Below are 22,027 nucleotides of genomic sequence, written 5' to 3'. Positions count from 1 at the left end.
CTAGGTGGCTCAGTAGATAGAGAGCCAGGCTTGAATATAGGAGGTCCTGGGTTCAAATCTGGTCTCAGACACTTCTTAGCTGTGTGACCTGGACAAGTCACTTAGCCCCCACTATATAGCCCTTATCACTCCTCTGTCTTGAAATAAATACACAGTATTGATTCTAAGGTAGAAGGAAGGAGGAGAAAGAAAGAAAGAAAGAGAGAGAGAGAGAGAGAGAGAGAGAGAGAGAGAGAGAGAGAGAGAGAGAGGAAGGGAGAAAGGGAGGAAGGGAGAAAGAGGAAGGGAGAAAGAAGAGGAAGGGAGGAAGGAAAGAAAGAAATTAAGAGAGACAGGAAAGGCAGAGAGTCATGGAAAAAAGAGCTGGGGAGGAAATCAAATTTATTAATATATGATGGATTATTTCTTATTTGATAAGTGATTTTATTGATGTAGGGAACTCCACGATAAGGAAACTTCTTTTACTAAGGCAGGTTGACATCTTCTCTGTAATTTAGAGTCTAAGCAGGAGTCCTTAACCTGGAATCCATGCATTTGTTTTAAAAAATGTTTTGATAATTGTTTCAATCTAGTTGGCTTTCTTCATAGTCCTATGTATTTTATTTTATGCATCTTACCACATTTATTGTGAGAAGGGGTCCTTAGACTTTACCAGACTGCCAAAGAGTTTTGTGCTATAAAAAAAGGTTATGAATTCCTATCTTAGTGAGCTACCTTGAGTTTCAAACTCAAACAGAAACCACTCACCTTTATTATTGACATAGAAAGCCACATATTAACATTATCTACAGCCTATTGCATTTTTATTTATTTTCTTAAATATTTTCCATTTCCATTTAATTTAATTCAGGCTTCACCAGAGAGTGCTTGATCCAGAGTGGTTAATTTGACTTTCCCTGACTCATATTGCTAGTAGGTGTCTTGGGTCAGATCTGAATCTTTGGTTAATTTCTTCCTATTTCTCCTGCATACAACTTGTCTTGAATATATTTGTTTACATGTTGTCTCCCTCTTTTGATTATAAGCTCAGTGAGGGCAGGGGAAAGTCTTTTGTTTTGTTTTTGTAACCATAGAGCTAAATATAGTACCCAGGAACATAGTAGGAGCTTAATAAATGTTTATTGATTGACTGATTGAATTTACAGGACCTGGTACTTGCTTGCCTTCTTGAGGTAATGGACAGGGAAGAGTCAAAAGGTAACATTGAGCATAAAAACCTAGGAGATAGGATGAGGGGTAGGGCTATTGGCAGAAATAATGAAGTTGGAAGAAACTGGTTTAGGAAGAAAGACAATGAACTTGTCAAGTTTGAGATACTGGTGGGACCTTCAAGTAAATATGTATTTTAGGTGGTCAGTGATGCAGGTCTCCACTTTAAGCTAGAGACCAAAGCTAAAGATAAAGGTTGGAGAATTCTCATCATAGAAATATTAGTTGAAGTCCAGGGACTGAGAAAATGCCAAGGGAGATAAAAGAAAGGGGAATAGAGGGACAAGTATAAATTCTTGGGAAACATCAAATTAAGAAGTTGGGGAGAGGCTAAAGTACAATTGACCCTTCCACATCGAGGGGGTTTGAGACATGATCCCCATGATCTGAAAAATCCTTGTAACATTTTTTGGCCCTCCCCTTGTACCAGAGAAGAAGTCTGTTGGGGTGTTTATAGAGCTTTATTGTAAATTTTGGGCTGTGTGCATTTCTGAGTTTCTAAACTAACCAAATTCTACTGATCTTTGTGTGTCATCTGTGGCTTCTGCAAAAATCGAAATTTCCCATTTAGTTTCTTAATGATGAAACTATTATGGGGAAGTTGTGATGTGGAAGGGATAACTATAGAGTGAAGGAAACAGAGAAGGAACATGTAGAGAGGTGGAAGAAGAACTCAAATTTGGAAAGTTTGTAATTAAGGGAGGAAAGGGTATTCAATAGGAGAAAGCCTTAAACGGTGTTAAAGTGTGCCAGGTGCTGCTAGAGAAACAAAGACAAAAATGAAACAATATCTGACCTCAAGGAGTTTGTATTCTACTAGGAAAAGTCAACATGGAGAATAGATAAGTTTTTACAAGAGATACAAAGGGATTTCAGGGAGGAACATTAACCACCTGGGAAATCAGGCAAGGTTTCTTTGAGAAGATGGTATGTGAGGTGAACCCAGAAAGGACCTAGAGATTCCAAAAAGTGGAGGAGAGAAGAGAGCATTTTAGGTTGGGGAAAGCCTGGGTACAGACCTGGAGATGAGTCAAGGAGGATTAAAGATGTGTAAAAGCCTGTTGTCTTTAATAATAATAGGGTGACTGTTTTTCCTGGAGAGTGTTATCTGTGTATCAGTCTTTTTATTTATTTGTTAATTTACTTATCAGACTGAAATTTCATTAAAGCATCAAGACTTGTTTGTCTTTGTATCTGAGGGATGCAAGATGACTTTACACATAGTAGATCCTCAGTGGGTGTTTGCTGAAATTCTTTGTACAATATGCTTCATATTTATACTCCATACTTTTATAATGGCTGCCCCCTCCTCACCATATCCAGAATGCTCTCCCTCCTCACTTTCATCTCTTAGAATATCTGGCTTCCTTTCAAACTCAGCTCAAGGATATCCTTTTTCAGGGTGCTTTTCCTAGTCTAGTTTCCCTAATTGCCTTTAAGATCACCTTCCACCTAACTCTGTCCCTATCCTGTATGTATTTTTTCCTTTACATACTGTCTATCCCACATAAGCTTGCCTACTCTGTGATGGCCCAGGGCAAAACCTACATATCCTGCTTCAATTTTTCCACCTTTAAAAAAAAAAGGCATTTATATCAATAGGATCCCATTCCATTCTCCTAAGAATTTTATTTCCTTTCTTATTTTATTCCTTACTATTCTCTCTCCCTAATTTTTATTACCTCCATCTCCATATGTGAACAGATGTTTCCTATTTTCTAAATCAGCCTACTGAAATCACTATTGTAATGGGAATAATATAACTTACTATATTTCTCTAATCCTGGTTTTATTATTTGCTCAGTGTGCTGTGCTGGAGGGATCAGGTTCCAAACCACACAGACTTTTATAACCTTAGACAAACATAAATTTGTTCAAGTTCATATCACAAATGGCACCCAGATTCTGACAAGCAGTCAGAATCATTGTTCTGTAGGGGTGCAGTGTGTACCAGGGTGCACCAGTCAGGAGGTCCCTAGGGAAGGCAGGACCTAGAGCAGCCTGGGCTATCACATGGCAGCCTGAAGCATAGAGCTCACATTTTCCTAGATACAAAGTCTGTTCTACCTAAATTCAATATAATATCAGAGATGGAAGGCAGTAGCAAGTGGAGGAAAGCTCTCTAGAAGTTCGAAAAAAGCCTCCTAAAGGAGATTTTAGCCTGAGGCAAGCCTTGAAGGGAGTGGATGATTTCTAATGGGTGGAGGTGAGGAGGGAGAGCATTGCTGGCATGGAGATGAGCCAGCATACAACAAAGCCAACACAGGGAATGGCTGACATTCTCAACTTATGTCTGAAGACTATCACTGGAGGGGAATTGACAATTTCCTGAGCTAGCCCAATCCACTTTGTATCTACTTAAATATATACATGTTGCCCACTGCCACTAAAATGTAAGTTAATGGGGGGGGGGGGAGTGTGTGTGAAAAGACTATTTGGGCTTATTTTTGCCTTTATATCTCCAGCCCATACCACAGTATTTGGCACATAGTAGGTGTTCTTGAAATGCTTCTTGATTGATTCTCAGACTGAAGCGATTCTTTTATAGATAAACGTTGGGCCAGAGGACCACTGAAGTCTCTTCCAATTATGAAACTTTATAATTCTATGAATGTAGCCAATTCTTGGTACCCAAAGATCCCAATAAGTCACATTGGGCAGCACAGCATAGTGAGGGAGAGGCGGGGAAATGAAACACTAGATTTTGAATTCTGAAAACCTAGGTTGGAATCATGGTGTTCATAGACTGAGAATTAGAAGGAACTTTAAAGGTCACCTAGTCCAAGCCCTTCTTTTTATTGATGAAGTCCAGAAGTCATTTGCAAGGTCAAACCAGAGTAAGCTGGGATTTCAACCCTACTCCTCTTATTCTAAACCTATTATTCTTTCTACAGTACCATACTGCTTGTCTCTGCCACTCACTACATGCATGAAGTAGGGAAATTTTACTTCTCAGAACCTCAGTTTTCTCATCTGTAAAATGCAAGTGGTACATTGAATTACTTTTATTTAATTTTTAAAAACCCTTACCTTCTGTCTTATAATCAATATGTATATTGATTCCAAGGAGGTAGAAGAGTGGTAAGGACCAAGGAACAGAAGTTACGTGACTTACCCAGGGTCACAGAGCTAGGAAGTGTCTAAGGCCATATTTGAACCCAAGATCTCCTATCTCTAGGCATAAGTTATTTATTTATTTAGACTTTAGAACCCTTACCTTCTGTCTTAGAATTGGTTCCAAGGCAGAAGAGCAGCAAGGGCTAGGCAATACGGGTTAAGTGGTTTGCCCAGGGTCATACAGCTAGGAAGTGTTTAAGGGCAAATTTGAACCCAGGACTTCCTGTCTCCAGGCTTGACTCTATCCAGTGAGCCACCTAGCTGACCCTGATTAAATTACTTAAAAAATTTTTATTTTGAATATTTTCCCATAGTTACTATGTTTCATGTTCTTTCCCTCTCCCCCAAACCCCCCAACCCCCCTTAGCCGATGCACAATTCCACTGGGTTTTTGATTAAATTACTTTTAAAGTCCCTTCAAGAATAAAATTCCTAGTACACCAGGAGATGTAACCCACCAGTTTAAATTTACACTAAGGTGAATGATAGATTCATCTTCACAATGTAATTATCTTTTAATAAACTGTGACACAGCACCAGACACAAAGTTGAGACTTCAAATAAGTGGTTGTTAAAGTGAATTGAATTGATGTAGATATAGAAGTTACACTATAACATAGATATGTCATCTATATTATAGTTAGAGAAGTTATTGTTTGGAATAACTTTTAGAAATAGGTTATTATTAGAAAATAGCTAAATTCTATTTCTCTCTCCCCAGATATAGTAAAATGCAAAAGAGAAAGAAATGCCTCCACTTTTCTTCAATGTCCACTATGTACAAATCCTAAGAATTACAAAGGTAAACGCTTAGCTGAGATCTCAGCTGAAGCCTTGACTTGTATGAAGCCAACCATTGACTCTTCCCTGAAGATAAAGAATCTCACTCTACCAGAAGAAGGGGATTCTGTAACTCTCTTGTCCAAAGATTTTGTTGCACCCCTTGGTTTGATCATTATGAACTTGACAGACCAGTCTGGGAATGAAGCTAATTTGGCGTGCAGTATTCAGAAGCCTTCCAAGACGTTGCCCATTTCTTTTGTTGAAGAGAGTGGCCATATCACATTGAATACGTCATTTTCCACCTTCCTTGTATGTAACATAGATCATCATCACATCCAACCACTCTGGCGAATTCTAGCCATGTATAGTGATTCTCCACTGAGGCTAGAAAGAGTGCTTTCCCTTACCCAAACATCCCATCTCAGTCAAAAATATAATCAGATTACTGCAAGGAATGAAGACATTTTTACTGATATAAAAGCAGAACTGAGAGCCGATCCATCTTGGCTGATGCAGGACCATATATCATTGCAGCTGGATAGGACTGTGACCACCCTCAGCACTTTGCATATCCAGTACCTGACTGATGCCCATGTCACTGTGCCACATGAAAAAGGGCCAATCAAGCACAAGTGGACTATGATTTCCAGAGATAATACTACTAAGCTGGAGCGTACTGTTTTAGTGGGTGGGACCACAGAACTGGACTGCCCAGTCCAAGGAGATCCCAGTCCCCGCTTAGAGTGGGTTCTTGCAGATGGGAGCAAGGTGAGAGCCCCTTATATTAGTGAGGATGGGAGAATCCTAATAGATAAAGCTGGAAAGTTAGAACTGCAAGCAGCTGATGGCTTTGACACTGGTCTCTACCATTGTATCAGCACTAATTATGATGATGCAGATATCCTCACCTATAGGGTTACTGTGGTAGATCCAAATGTGGGATCTTATCACATAAATGGGGCTCCACACATGAGTTCTATAGGTGAGACACTCGACCTTCCATGCCAGTCTGCTGGGATCCCAGATGCCTCTTTCAGTTGGGTTCTCCCTGGAAATATTGTACTTCATCACTCCTTAGGAAACAAGCAAATTCTCAGTGATGGCACATTAAGAATATTGAAGGTCACTGAACGAGACAGTGGTTATTTTCGATGTGTAGCAGCTAATCCATATGGTGTTGATTTTTTGATTTTCCAAGTATTGGTAGACATGAAAGGGCATAATCTAGAATATCAAGATGGAGAAGCTGAAGGCTCTGGACAAGAAGAATCTAAGACTACTACCACAAACCCCAAGGAGCCACCAGTAGTACAAAACACAGTGCCTCCAGAGGCTGATGTGACAAAACAGGACATTTCAAATCCAAGTAAAAGAAGGAATTACACTGAGCTAACTTACCGCCGCCATGGAGAGGCAATAAACAGACGTTTTAGAGAACACAGAAGACACTTTCCTCCTTCTACTCGAAGACTTGACCCAAGACAATGGGCAGCATTTTTGGAAAAAGCTAAAAAACTAGCCACACCAGAAAAAGTAGGAAGTGCCATAACTGCACTCCCTACACGAGTCACTCCACTCTCAAAGCTCTCTGCAGATGGAGAAGAGTCATCTGGTATCTTGCCTCCAGATGAAGAGTTCATGCTCCTCACAACAAGATCTCTGGCGATATCAGTAAGCCCAGTGACTACAGATCCCATAACACGATCAGGCAGTTCAGAAACCAGTATCTCTCCTGACATGGAAGCCTTTCCAATAGTCAGTCCACAGACTTTACAACCTGAAAGGCCTGCAGAATTCATTTCAAATACAAATTTAAATCTATCCACATCTATCAAAACTGTACCTGTTTCAACTCAAATTAACCTAAATACATCAGGTAGCATGGCAGGCATCATCACTCAACAACTACCTACCACCTCTTCTTTGATGCCAATTACAGTCAAAATCTTGAGCGAAGAGCAGTCTTTATGGGAAAGAAATGAACATTTCAAAAGCATGTTGACAACATCAAGAGATGGTATTAGCAGAGATAGCAACATCAGTATATCTGAGGTCCCTGGTGGCAAAGATCTTGTATTTAGAGACTCTATTAATGAACTCTCTCATCAACACATGTCTGTAATAACAGAGAATGAGTCAAATAATGGGAATTTTTATTCCCAAACTACTATAAAATCTCATAATTCTAAGTTTCCCACAGACACAACAATGCTGATGCAGAATCCGGTTTGGGCCATCAGTGATGTCACTACCACACCCCCACTAATAAGACATTATGGGAGACGGAGGAAAATTTGGGGCAGGAGGAGAATTGTCAACCCAGGGAGAGTCCCTAACACCAGAGGGCAAAGATATCCATTTTTGAGACCAAGATTCAAATTCCTACCTGAAGAAAGGACAACATTGCTTCCAAAAGAACTTGGCATGAAGTGCCCAACATGTACACCTGGAATGGTACTTACCACAGCTCCTTCTCATTTTTTTCTTCCAAGTGCCGTGCATGATCCCCTCCCTAAAATAGAGTTTGCAGAAGTAACATCAGCACCCACTACTCCATACCCACATCCAGCATCACAACTTGAAGAGGTAGATAAGCCTAATGTTGAGCCAGAGAAAACAACTCCCACAATAAGATATTTTAGTGCAGAAAGCACACATGTAATTCCAAAAAATGAATTGGTGACCCTTGCTCCTATGCCTCTGGATACAGGAAAAACCCTTCCAATGAGCACAAGTCATCCAGCTTTGTTTAGCACCACCCCCAGTGCTAGTGTGACCAAGAAAGGTGCACCCATTCCTACAACTCATTCAAGTGTTATGGCCATCTCCTCTGCTCCTAGTGTGACAGTTTTCACAAGAGCATTTAGAAGAAAAATTCCATGGCACAGAATTTTCGTGAACAATTATGTCCAAAGAGAAGTGCATAAGAATCTTCATAAATCAAGTTCACAAGCAAACACAATCACAGTTCCTCCAAAAATGTCCCCAGTAGTGCCCATAGATGGAGGTTCTTTCCATTTCACAACTCTCTTATCAAAAGAGATGCAAATCCCTACTATAACTCAGAAACTCCCTTCCACTCCTAAAGGAGCCATCCCTGAGAATCTCCCAACAACAACAGACCTTCCATCTTTGTCTGCAAGTACCACAAGGATATCTAGAACAGACAGTTTTATGTCAACATATTCTCCCCATATTGTTCAGCCTTCAACCACTGTCATCAGAAACCGAATAGCCAGACCTGGGAGACGGAGAGGGCAAAGGCGAAGGCGACCACAGAAAAATATCATGACCCCACGGACCATTACTGAGTTTGAGAATGTTATCACCACTTCACCAGGAATGACAGCCACTCCCAGTGAAATGGTAGTTCAACCTTTAATTAGTCCCAGCACTTTTACTGTGACCCGGTCTCCAGAAGGCATTAAAGAAATTCCAACTTCAAATAGTTTTCATCCATTAACTTTTAATGCTACAGATGTAACTGAAGTATTTAAAATGAATTCTCTGGCACTAACAAAGACAACTGATGCTAATATGACCTCACCCAGTAAAATACTGCAAAGTACTTTTACTAGCAAAACACCATTCCTGAGGATTAGTAGTGGCATGGAAGTACCTGAGGTTACTTCCATTCCCTTGACCAGAAGTGAAGTAACTTACCAAGTGCCCATTACATTCTTAGGGACAATAGCTCCTAATGAGCCAAAGCCACATGAAACCACAAGTCTCCATATTGACCAGCACATGTCTGGGCCTGAGACTGAAGCACCTTCTAAATCGCATCCCCAAACAAAGTCCTCTTTTAGAACAACCCCCTCTATCTATGCTGATCTATATCCCACACCAGCTTTGCTCCTAACGACAGCTGAACCACAAAGTTCCAAGGATAATGTTACTCCTCTCTGGTTAGAAAACCTGTTTTGGCACCAATCGTATCCAGAAATTGATGAAAGAGGCAAAAGACCAGGAGCAAATGTGCTGACCACAATAAACTTCGCAGAAAGGTTCACCCAACATACTCCAAAGTGGGGAGGTCACCAAGAGAATGTAATCAAAAGCAGCCTTGATCAGGCAGCAGTTCAAGAAACCACCACTGCTAAGCACCTAACTTTTGGCTATCTGTCTAGAAATAGATTTGAAAAACCTAGGATAGTCGGAGGCAAAGCAGCTAGTTTTACAGTGTTGGCTAACTCAGATGCCTTCCTCCCTTGTGAAGCCACTGGTAACCCTCTTCCTACTATTCACTGGACCAAAGTCTCATCAGGTACTTTTATTTGTGTTTACATTCAAATGTTTTATTGATGTCTTAAAAACCTATACACCATAGTCATCTCTGAATAACCCAGATCCTGGACTCCTTCCTGATAACAGAAATATAGGTAATCCAAACTAATCACCAGGCACTTTTAAATAATCTTGCTTTATTTAGTGTCATTTCGCTACAAAACAGAAGAATGTCCCTATTACGTTCTTGTAAACTATTGTTAGCAATTTAAGGTTTGAAAAACTATCCATAAGTCTATCTTCTTTAAGTAGATAACACCAATATTCTATTGTTATGGCCATCTTCATGTGCTGAAAAGACTAGTCTATAATTGATATGGAAAAATTAAAAATATTTGTAAAAAACTAGAAACAAAGAGAGAATGAGATACATTAAAATATATGTTCCCCAAAGGGAAAATTCTAAATGAAAAAATTATGGTAAATAATTTGGAAAAAAAACCTATGTAATTCCTTGACTAATCTATAACTATCTAAGTTAATCTTCATTTAAAATACATTCATTATAAGTATCTTGACTGAAAGTCATTTTTCTTTTGGTTGTGTTAAAGGAAAGTTAACTTTCCTTTTAAAATTCCTTCTTTACACAAAACACAGTTACCAGACTTGGATGTCCCATAGCTCAAAGTGTTTTTCTTTTTATCCTTATCAGGAACTGTTTTATCTGAAGAAACACAGGAGAGCAGATTTGAAGTATTCTCTAATGGTACTCTCTTCATTCAGAATGTGAACATTCAGGACCGTGGACAGTACCTGTGTGTGGCTGCCAATCAGCATGGATCTGATAGACTTCATGTCACTTTGTCAGTGATAGCCTATCCTCCTAGGATCCTGGAAGGTCGAACAAAGGAAATTACTGCTCATTCTGGTAGTTCTGTGGAAGTAAAATGTAGAGCTGAAGGAAGGCCTACCCCTAAAATTTCCTGGATTCTGGCAAATCAAACAATGGTTTCAGAATCCTTTCAAGGAAATAACCAAGCTTTGGTGAAGCCTGATGGGACTTTGGTCATCAGCACACTCACTGTTTATGACCGTGGAATTTATACCTGCATGGCCAATAACCCTGCTGGTATGGATTCATGGCTGGTTAAGATACAAGTCATTGCTGCACCCCCAATTATCTTGGAACAAAAGAGACAATTTATCACTGGAATATGGGGTGAAAATTTAAAACTGCCCTGTACAGCTCAAGGAAACCCTCAGCCCAGTGTTCACTGGGTCCTTTTGGATGGCACTGAAGTGAAACCTTTACAATTTATAAATGCCAAGTGGTTCCTGTTTCCAAATGGGACCCTTTATATACGGAATATAGCCTCTTCAGACAGGGGTAACTATGAATGTATAGCCACCAGTTCCACTGGTTCAGAGAGAAGAGTAGTTAACCTAATAATAGAAGAGAGAGATACCATTCCTAGGATAGAAACTGCCTCCCAAAAACTGACTGAATTGAACTTTGGAGACAAATTGTTACTGAACTGCTCAGCTACTGGAGAACCTAAGCCCAAAATAATCTGGAGATTACCATCCAAGGCAATTGTGGACCAATGGCACAGGTAAATATAAAACCTTTGTACTCTCTAATTTAAGCCAGTTAAATCCACAGTTACCAAAAGAAAAAAATTGTAATTCAGAAGGCATATATAGTCTATAGATAAGGAATTCAAACTAGCTTTTGTTATGCCTTTTTATTATGAATAGAATTTATTTCCAGGTATCTCAGCTCCTTCCTTCCCCCCACCCCCAAGCCATAGAAGGCATCATCCAACAAATAGATGTGGATCTATAGATTATTTCTTTCATGTTTTCACTTCTTGGTTCATTCTATGGAGGTGAACACTCACAAGTTATTCTTCAAACATTAAATCTGTAGTTGTTTGTAATGTTCTGTCGATTCTTCTCACTTCACTTTTCATTATCTCACGAAGTTCTTTCCAAGTTTTAAAAAAAATCTGCTCATCACTTCTTATGACTCAGTAGTATTCCACCACAACCATATGCCACCATTTGGTTAGCCATTCCCCAGCTGATTGACATCCTCTCAATTTCCAGTTCTTTGCTACCATAAAGAGAGCTGCTATCAATATTTTGGAACATAAAAGTTCTTTTCTTTTTTTAAATTTCCTTGGGAAATAGATCCAGCAATAACATCGCCAGATCTAAAGGTATATAGAGTTTTATAACTCTCTGGGTATAATTCCAGATTGCTCTCCAAAATAGCTGGGCCAGTTCACAGTTCCCCCAACAGTGCATTAGTGTCTCCACTTTTCCACACCTCCTCAAACATCTGTCATTTTGCCCTACAGGCTACTTTTCTAAAGGCATCCAAGGAAACAATGCAAAGTATCATGTTTCTGATGCAACAAGGGGGCTTCTTATTAAATGAGTATAGCTAAATTGGTATGGAACTAGCATATGCTTCCATTCCAAGAACAGCTGAAAATGATAACTGCATCAGTGGATGAATGAGAAGAGAAAAAAAATTTAGGCTCTATTAGGTAGACCTATCCTGTAGTGAATTTGTAGTGTGTAAATGAACAAAAGTGTAATAATAATAATAGCAATAATGGTGATCACTAGTATTTATGTAGCACTTAAACACCTTACCCTTCTGTCTTAGAATCAATACTAAGTGTTGGTTCCAAGGAAAGAAGAGCAGTGAGGGGTAGGTCACACAGCTAGAAAGTGTCTGAAGTCAAATTTGAACTCAGGACACCCCATCTCTAAGCTACCTCTCCATCCACTGAGTCACTTGGCTGCCCTTGCATCACACTTTTTACAAAATACTTTATATGCATTATCTCATTTGATCCTCACAACAAACCTGGGAGGTTGGTTCTATTATCCCCATTTTACAGATGAGAAAACTGAGACAGTGGTTAAATGAATGCCCAGCACCATATAACTAGTGTCTGAGGCCATATTTGAACTCGTGTTCTTTCCTGGATGCAGCTCTTTATCCACTAGACAGCCTAGCTAGGGGTGGAAAGCAGAGGTGGGGTGAGGGATGAATGGTCTGAAGATGGCCTGGGGGCAAGCAGTGAGATGGGTCTTGGTCGGTGATATTGTGAGTGCTAGCCAATCAGAAACCCAAAATCTGAGGGCAGGAGATGAAGTACAATATCAGAGATGGGGGGGGCGGGGCATGTAGGAACATGGCAACCCAAAGACAGCCTGGTCGCAGCAGTACGATGCTGCTGTAGAGGCCTTGAAAGTTGAAATTATGCTTTCTTAACCATTTTGCCTCATACAGATGTATATCCTGGTGGTCTTTGCATGAGGCAGAAGTCATATTACATATTAATGTGCTTAGAAGAAAAAAAAAGATGGTTATTCAGATCCTAGCATTGCATATAGAAATTAGTAAAGTTACTCCCAAACCAGGTGTATGTGGCTTTTATGTCTTGCAAAGTGCTCAAGTTTCATCTAGTTATTTGGGCTTCCAAGGTGGCATTTACACAACATTCTCAGACCTCGGTGGATGGAAGCATTACCTTGCCCCATACACTAAGAAAGATCATTACCTTAAATCTGGCATTTAATGTCTATAAATCTTTGGGCACCTCTCACAACACATTAGAAATTGGAAGCATAAATCATTTCCTGCTTTCTGCATGTCAGCTCAAAATTGGACCCAAGAGGAAATCAGGTTGCTATAGTCACTATTCAGTTTCTTTCTTCAGAATGGCCCCAGTCCTTTAGAATAGCTTCAGTAGAAGGCAGTCATAAGGCTGGAGTTACTGACAGCGTTTATTATCTCTCTATATATACTATTTATGTATACCAAAGTCTTCTCTGCTTTTAAAGATCTCCCTGGATACTTGAAGGCTACATCAACAGAGTGAACTCTTATTAGATCATGGCCACTTGGAATAGCTTTAAGCATGGCCATAGGGAATAGTATTTTATCCAAGGTCAAGATTGGTCAGATTTGGAGAATCTCAGTCTCAGCTTGGAAGTAGGGCAAAAAGTAGTAGCCACAGCAACCACTGGAACCATAACCACTGAAGGACACTTACCAAGTTATAGATATGTTGTGGTCTATTTGGTGGCAGAAACTCTCTCATCAAAAAGATGTAAGCAAATCTACCTCCAGAGAAAGAACTGTTAAAGTGGGAATGCAGATGAAAGCCTATGATTTTTCACTTGATTATTTGGGTTTATGTTGTGGGGTTTGGGTTTTATAAGATTAGTCACTTACAAAAATGAACAATGTGGAAGTATATTTTGTGTGACAATACACGTATAACCCAGACTGACTTGCTTGCCAGCTCTGGGAGAGGGGAAGGAGGGAGACAGTTGGGATCATACAAATGGCAAACTTATGTAGAAATTTGTTATTACATTTAATTAGTAAAAAAATAAAATGAAATAGAAAAAAAGATGTAAGGAAGTTAGAATGCTGAGCTAAATATAAAAAGAAAATATGATAAGGATAAAGGTAAATTATTATATGTGGGATCCAAAAAATCAACTTCAGAAATTTGAGATTTAAGACATGATTTGTGGTGAGCCAAGTTCAAATCTAGCCTCACACACTAGTTACTGTGTGAGGCTAGAGCCTGGAGTTGGGAGGATCTGGGTTCAAATCTGGCTTAGATACTTCCTAGCTATGTGACACTAGGAAAGTTATTTAACCTCAAATAGAGGGTAGAATAGGAGAAACCTATATAGAGATAATCTAGTTCCCTGCTGGCAAAGATGTGGCACTTGTACACAGCTGGCACTCTGGGAGCTGTTCCTTCCCCCTCTTCCCAATGCCCAAAGACATTTTTTGCATGCCCCACTCCTCTGTCCATGGGTCCAAAGCAAGCACTTTCTCCCTCAGCTCTTGGATAATTTTGGGCTCACAGACAGCTTGAATTTGTTCGCTGGGCTCTTGGAACTCCTTAAAGGTTCACCAACATCACAGGTGAGAAAACTAAGGCTAGGGAGTCAAGTGATTTGCCCAATGTTGCACACAGTAGCAAGTAACAAAGGAGAAACTTGAAAATAGGTCCCTGTTTTTCAGATGCAGATACTTTCTACTTCATGATATTGCCTCTTAATAGAAAAAAAGTTCTTAAAAATTATACCTATCCAAAACCAGAATGGATTGTTTTGGGAGGCGATAGGCTCCTCATCAGGAGAGCTCTTTAAGCAAATGCTGGCTGGACACTTGTTGGATATGTTATGTGAATCTTCTCATGTATGGGTTGGACTAGATGGCCTCTGAAGTCTCTTCCAATTCATAGTCCATGATATGTTATCTATAAAATTATATATCTCTGAAATATTCAAGCTCACATTTTATTTTTGCACACATATCTACAAACATAGCTATGAGCTGTTAGATGATATAGTAAGCAAGAGCATTGAACTTGGAGTCAGGAAGTCCTGAGTTCAAGTTCTGTCTCAGACACCTAGTAGTATTACCCATGACAAGTCACTTAACCTCTCCTAGCCTTGGTTTCCTTACCTGTAAGATAAGGATAACATTAGCACTTAATCCCATAGGGTTACTGTGAGGATCCAAAGATATAAAATTTGCATAGTGCTTTGCAAACCTTAAAGAGCTATATAAATGTTAGGTATTATTATTTTTATTATGTATATTCAACCTAGTTAACATTAAGTGCCTGTTACATGGTACTGTGCTATACTCCAGGGATACAATTAATTAAAAAAAGATAGTCCCTGTCCTCAAGGAACTTACAATCCAATGCGGGGAGGAAGGGAAAGAGAGACAACACACAAAAATAGGTAGGAAAGAGGAGAGACCTTGAGATATCCATCTTGGGGGCATCTTCCTCCATGGAGTTGAAACCAGGCAGGAGAGCAGATGCAGAGTGGAGTGAACCAAAAAGTCTAGGTCTTGCCCTCTGTAAAGGAAGATATTGGGAGGAGTTTGGCACTCCATCCTCTGGTCCTCTAATCAGAGGGAAGAGGAGGCTGAAGAAGGTGGTGTTAGTCAAGGCTGAATTAGTGGCATGGTGATGAAATCAGAGGTGCCTAGGTGTGAAAATCAGAGGCTTGCATTCTATTATGTCAAAATGCCACACACAGGCAATTTGGCATAGGGTTAGTCTGTTAACAGTCAAAGAGCATTTATTAAGCACCAAGTATGTGCCAGGCTAAATACCGGGCTGCTGATTTCATTGGTGTCAGGAGTTCCCAGTGGGGTACCCTCTACTGCTGCAAATTGGCATCTCCATGCCTTTAGTTGCCTAAAATACAGAAGTTGAATGAGTTAAGGTGGTCATCAGCAAGTTTGTATAAGTAGAACTTGAAGCCAGGTCCTCCTGGCTCACAGACCAGCTCTCTACCCCCCTACACTATGCTGTCTTTTTTGACATGTTATGCACTTATACCTATACGAATTTATTTCAAAACTGCTATGCTACATAGATTGTTTTGCTTAAAAATGAATCAGCAGATATAGAGCCAGATCTAGGCAGGTCAAATCTTACCTGAGACACTTCCTAGATATGTGATCCTGGGCAAGTCACCTAACCCCAGTTGCCTAGCCCTTACCATTCCTCTGCCTGGGAACCTATATTTAGGACTGATTCTGAGACAGAAGATAAAGGGTTTTTAAAAATTAACTAAGAATCATTTAGAAGGGTTATTCTTATGCTATATAGATAGTGGTTTGTTCATTAATTGAAGATATCCCTTTGCCCAATTCTAATTCTCTTTGCCAAAGGCAAAGGCTGTATTTTGAATCTTGATTACTAGAAAGCAGGAGTCTGGTTTTATCCAGTGCCACCTTAGCAGCAGCAAGAATTCTCGCTGACAATAATCACTTCCACGCACAGTTGACACCACAGTCAATTTGACAGGGTGAAACTTTGCCTAATGGCAACCAGCCATCAAAATAGCCTGGTTAAAATGTTCACTTGATGGGAAACAGATTTAGGCAAGATAAAAAATGCTGAGGTTTGGCAGAGTACAAATATTCAAAAGCTACTTTGCAAGAGAAACTCACACAGGAATGATAAGTGACTTAAAGATCGGTTTTTGGTTTTAACCCATTGCACAACCTCTTTGCTTCATAGACTGTCAGGCATTTTCTAGATTTTAGCTGTTGCTTAAAAATAGTAGCTGTTACACTCAAATAGTTATTTCAAGGGCAGCGGTAAAATGCAAAGGTTGTACATATGTGAGATTTCCCCATTGAATTCCATTCATCCTCTTCTGACATATATAAAATTCTTTCATGGTCTTTATTCTACCATCTTGTCAGTTAATAACCAAAACACCTTTCGCGTCAAGGTGTCAGATTTCTCATGACCCAATCTGAACCTTCATTGAAATATCCAAATATAAGTTTTCATATGTGGACTTAACAAACAGTTCCACTAAGTGACCTTGGATAACTTCTCGACTCCCATTCAGTTTTTCTTACTCCATCAAATACTGTTAGGAAAATTTTTCCCCTTCCTGATGAATAAAGGTATTGAATGAACACCAAATAATAGTGTATTGACAATAACAACTAATAGTGACATAGCTTAGTATGTGTCAGGCATTGTGCTAAGTACTTTACAATCATCTCATTTGATCCTCATAATCACAAGGTTGCTGCCATTAGTACCCCCCACCCCATTTATACCTGAGGTAATCAGAGGTAAAATACTAGGAAGTATCTGAGGCTGGATTTGAACTTGTCTTCGGGACGCCTGACTCACTACTTTATCTACTGTGCTACCTAGGTGCCTAAGCTAGAGATTGTTCAGTGGAGAGTAACCAGGTAGAGAGTCGTGAAAGGGTCTCTGAATGTTTAGCCTGGAGAACAGAAGATTTGGAAAACACAGAGAGGCTCTCAGATATTTCAAGGAAGTCATGACATGTAGAAGAGGTGAGATTAAGCTTGTTCTTATTGTTCCCAGAGTTCAATGGAGCACAGTGTCTTCTACACAGAGAAAATGTCAGTGAATCAAGATATGAGCAATAAAAACAACAAAAAGACTTCAGCGTTCTTTAAAAAATTATTTACTGGGGGGCAGCTGGGTAGCTCAGTGGATTGAGAGCCAGGCCTAGAGACGGGAGGTCCTGGGTTCAAATCTGACCTCAGACACTTCCCAGCTGTGTGACCCTGGGCAAGTCACTTGACCCTCATTGCCTACCCTTACCACTCTTCTACCTTGAAGCCAATGCACAGTATTGACTCTAAGACGGAAGGTAAGGGATTAAAAAAATAAAAAAAAATTATTTACCATCCTGGAATCTTTTAGAATAGTTTTTGCTATAAACAAGAATTTGGCATAAGATTGCTCTACCAAAAGGCAATTCTCATTTCCACTTAAATGGTAGCTTTGAGCTTGTCTGAAAGTGATCTAATTGGCATTTGTGGGTCCCCTGGAAGGCCTTGGTGTATTAATCCAGCAGGTATAAATACAGATTTGTAGTATATAGGGCACTGAATTTGGAGTAAAGGAAGTCAGGGTTCAAATTCCTCCTTGATATTTGGTAGCTTTGTGACCCTGGGCAGGTAATTTTCCTTCTTTGTGCTTCAGTTTGCTCCTCTGTAAAAAATGAAAAGCTTGGAATCAATGACTTCTGAGTTCAAATATGGCTTCAAACACTATCTGGGTGACCCCCGGTGGATCACTCAACTTTGTTTGCCTCAGTTTCCTCATGTGTAAAATGAATGGGAGAAAGAAATGGCAAACCATTACAGTATCTTTACTAAGAAAACCCCAAATGGGACCACGAAGAGACAGACACAACTGGACCAACTAAACCACAGGGTCCCTTCTAATTCCAAATCTACTTTCTTAGTTTTTGCACTATTTCAACAATGAGAATTTCACCTTGTCAACACATCAGTGCCATCTTGTGGCAAACCAGGTGAACTGTGAGTAATGCACTGCCTATAAGAAAGGGATTTCATATTCATTTTTGTTATTCCTTCCAAAATGATATTTTGGGGATCATGTTGCAGTTAAGAAAGGCAACTGCCTGAATAAAGCAACTTCAGCTGTTCTAGAAGAAGTTCTTCTGTGTCTCAACAGACAATTTTTTTTTTGTAGGGAGGGTAGACATGAAGGTATTTTCTTTAGAAAAGCAAATAGCGGCACAGCAATACCACAAAATAAAAGTCATCTAACATCTCATCTGCATGAAGTACATTGGAAAAAATTAGTCTAGATATTTTCAAATCTGAAAAATGGTACCTGGGAGGAGTTGCTAATATTCTAAACTTCCTAGCAAGTTCTCTCTCAATGAATGTGAACTTTTTTTTGGCACCAATTCTCTATGGAGGGGAGGGGTAGTGGTGGTGGTAAAATTCTTACTCTAAATGCAGATAAGAAATAACATTTTCTTCATACCTTTGAAATGTGAGGCCATGACTAAACACTAAATGTCTTTAATTTTTAAAAACTGATCTCAATGCATTTAACGTGGATTATTTTATGAAGCGATAACAACCACAAATGAACATTTTAGCAGTTATGTCACACCCCTTAGTGAAACAGATTAGAAATGAAAGCAGCTGCAAAATTTCTGAAACATTCATAAACTGAGGTTTATTTATAATGAATTTCAACTCTTCCTTCCATGTTACTCATTAAAAATTAATCTTTTCCCCCCTCAGAATGGGCAGTCGGATCCATGTCTATCCCAACGGATCCTTGCTTATTGAGGCAGTCACGGAAAAAGATGCAGGTGACTATTTGTGTGTGGCCAGAAATAAAATGGGCGATGACCTGATTTTGATGAAAGTCAGCCTGAGAATGAAACCTGCCAAAATTGACCACAAGCAGCATTTCAAGAAGCAAGTGTTATATGGGAAGGACTTCCAAGTAGATTGCAAAGCTTCAGGCTCGCCAGTGCCAGAGATATCTTGGAGTCTGCCAGATGGAACGATGATAAACAATGTCATGCAAGCAGATGATGGTAGGAGACGGTCCCGGCGATACATCCTTTTTGATAATGGAACTTTGTATTTCAACAAGGTTGGAATTGCAGAGGAGGGAGATTATACCTGTTATGCACAGAACACTCTAGGGAAAGATGAAATGAAGGTTCACCTGACAGTTGTCACTGCCTCCCCTCGGATAAGACAGAGCCACAAGACTTATGTTAGAGTGACTGCTGGGGAAAATGCAATACTTGTCTGTGAGGTCATTGGGGAGCCCAGGCCCCAAATATTTTGGTTGCTTCCTTCCAATGACATGATTTCATCCTCTACTGACAGATTCTTGTTATATGATAATGGATCATTATCTATTAGCAAGGTAAAGTTGCTAGATTCTGGAGAGTACATGTGTGTTGCACGAAATCCAAGCGGGGATGACACAAGGCTCTACAGACTGGATGTTGTCTCCAAGCTCCCCTTAATCAATGGTCTGTATTCCAACAAGACAGTCATCAAAGCAACAGCAGTGCGGCACTCTAAGAAATACCTGGACTGCCGAGCAGAAGGGACACCTCCGCCACAAATAATGTGGGTTATGCCAGACAACATTTTCCTCACGGCACCCTATTATGGAAGTAGGATCACCGTCCACAAAAATGGCACCCTCGAAATCAGGAACGTCAGGCTCACTGACACAGCAGATTTTATTTGCATCGCTCGTAATGATGGAGGGGAGAGCATTCTGGTCGTACAGCTAAAGGTATTAGAAATGCTACGACGACCAACATTTAGAAATCCGTTTAATGAAAAAATTGTGGCTCAGCCTGGGAAACCCTTGGCATTGAACTGTTCTGTTGATGGAAATCCACCCCCAGAAATCATTTGGCTTTTACCTAACGGCACACGATTTTCTAGTGGAACCTCACATTCCCGGTATCAGCTAGGAACAAATGGCTCCTTGATTGTTATTAAGCCAACTAGGGATGATGCAGGGAAATATCGTTGTACCGCAAGAAATCAAGTTGGCTACATCGAAAAACTAATCATTTTGGAAATTGGTCAGAAACCTGTCATTCTCACATATGTGCTGGGGATGATAAAGGGTATCCCTGGAGAACCTGTAACCCTTCACTGTATGTCTGATGGGAGCCCTAAGCCTAACATCATCTGGACAGTGCCCAGTGGTCATATGATCGACAGACCTCAAATGAATGGAAAATACATATTACATGAAAACGGCACATTGGTCATCCCCAAGGCCACTCCTCAGGACAGAGGAAGCTACGCGTGTAAAGCCCAGAACACCATCGGGGAAGCGGTGATAACCATCCCAGTCATGATCGTGGCATACCCACCACGGATTACCAATCGGCCCCCAAGGAGCGTACGGACACTGACCGGAGCGGCCATTCAACTCCACTGCGTGGCTCTGGGGATACCCAAACCAGAAGTCACATGGGAAATGCCTGACCACTCAGTGCTTTCTGCAGCAGACAAAGCTAGGTCGGCCGGAAGTGAACTTCTTCACCCACAAGGCACGCTCATTCTTCAGAACCCCAAGACTTCGGATTCAGGGATGTACACTTGCACAGCAAAGAATCCCCTTGGGAGTGATTATGCATCAACTTATGTTCAAGTGATCTGAGATGAGACAATAACAACAGAGTTTACATCTGGACAGAGTCTGTTTTTGGAAGAAGTTTAATCAAAGGCAGCCATAGGCATGTAAATGATTTTAAATACATTTACAGTATTAAATTTACAATGGACATGCAAAAAAAAGTAAAAAAAGACTTGGAAAAAAATCTTGCATGATGAACTCCTACTGATTTCTTCAATGACCAAATGGATTTCAAAACAAACTTTAACTTAAGGCACTTTTATTTTGCCAACAAATAACAATGACCAATAAAACTATTTTTCCCATAAAATAAATCTTGAATGTACCTGAATTCTTCAGTAAAGGATAGACCTACTCCCCTACCCCCACTTGCCTAGTGTCCATCTTGTATCATTATAAGCATGGCACCTACATTATGGAAAACCAAAAATGATTTGTTTTTTTCATGAGCGGTAAATCACCATCCAGATGTACAAATATCTTGTCGTTTGTTTATAAATATTTTGTTAAAGCCTACAGAAGACAAATGTTGAAAGTTTTGCTCATGACACATTATACTTTCACACTGTAAATTTTCTTTCACAGGGAATAAAAAAAAAAGTCTTCATAGTTGGATTTTAACAATAAATGCAGTCAGATTTTCACATTTAAAAAGGGCCTGAACTTAATAAAGGAACTGGTGTTTATAATCCACCAATCTATTGCAAATGCAAGGAAACATTTTTAGGATTTGAAAAATTATAGTGTGTATGTTTGTGTGCGTGGGTATATTTGGTCCAGATCAGTGAGTACACTGGTAAGCAGCTCCCACTGTGGAAACTACCACCATCAATTAGAATAGACCACTCATCTCTAACTTCTAATCAAAGTTGTCCGGGGCGCTGCAATACAAAGTTGAAGGACCTGCTATGATTACATGGCCATAAGTAGGTGTCAGAGACAGGAGTCGAACCTACATTTTCCTGACTTTATTATCCACTCTCCCAGGCTGCCTGTTATCTCCAAAGAATGCCACACTGAATTCTGAGCTATATGGCCTTTAAAAAATAGAGACTTTCTTTATGAGAAAATATTAAGTGAGGGACTTTTATGCTACAAATGAAATTTCATTGCATTTCAAATTGAAAGAGAATTCAATCAACTTTTGATGAAATGCTTTCTTTTTTAAT

General features: G+C 39.8%; 1 protein-coding gene across 1 annotated transcript in view; it reads left to right on the top strand.

The window, feature by feature from the left end:
* IGSF10 (immunoglobulin superfamily member 10) overlaps positions 1 to 22,027 on the top strand; it is a 27,873-nt gene extending 5,846 nt beyond the window's left edge. The window contains exons 5-7 of the mRNA XM_044667632.1: positions 5,048 to 9,376; positions 10,049 to 10,949; positions 18,974 to 22,027. Coding sequence (XP_044523567.1) covers positions 5,048 to 9,376; positions 10,049 to 10,949; positions 18,974 to 20,882 — 7,139 coding nt within the window. The 3' untranslated portion in view covers positions 20,883 to 22,027. The remainder of the gene's footprint in view (positions 1 to 5,047; positions 9,377 to 10,048; positions 10,950 to 18,973) is intronic.

This window comes from Gracilinanus agilis, chromosome 3 (genome assembly GCF_016433145.1).
Source record: "Gracilinanus agilis isolate LMUSP501 chromosome 3, AgileGrace, whole genome shotgun sequence".
NCBI lineage: Eukaryota > Metazoa > Chordata > Mammalia > Didelphimorphia > Didelphidae > Gracilinanus > Gracilinanus agilis.
The sequence above is the reverse complement of the archived record's forward strand: the minus strand, read 5'-3'. Positions and strand labels throughout refer to the sequence as shown.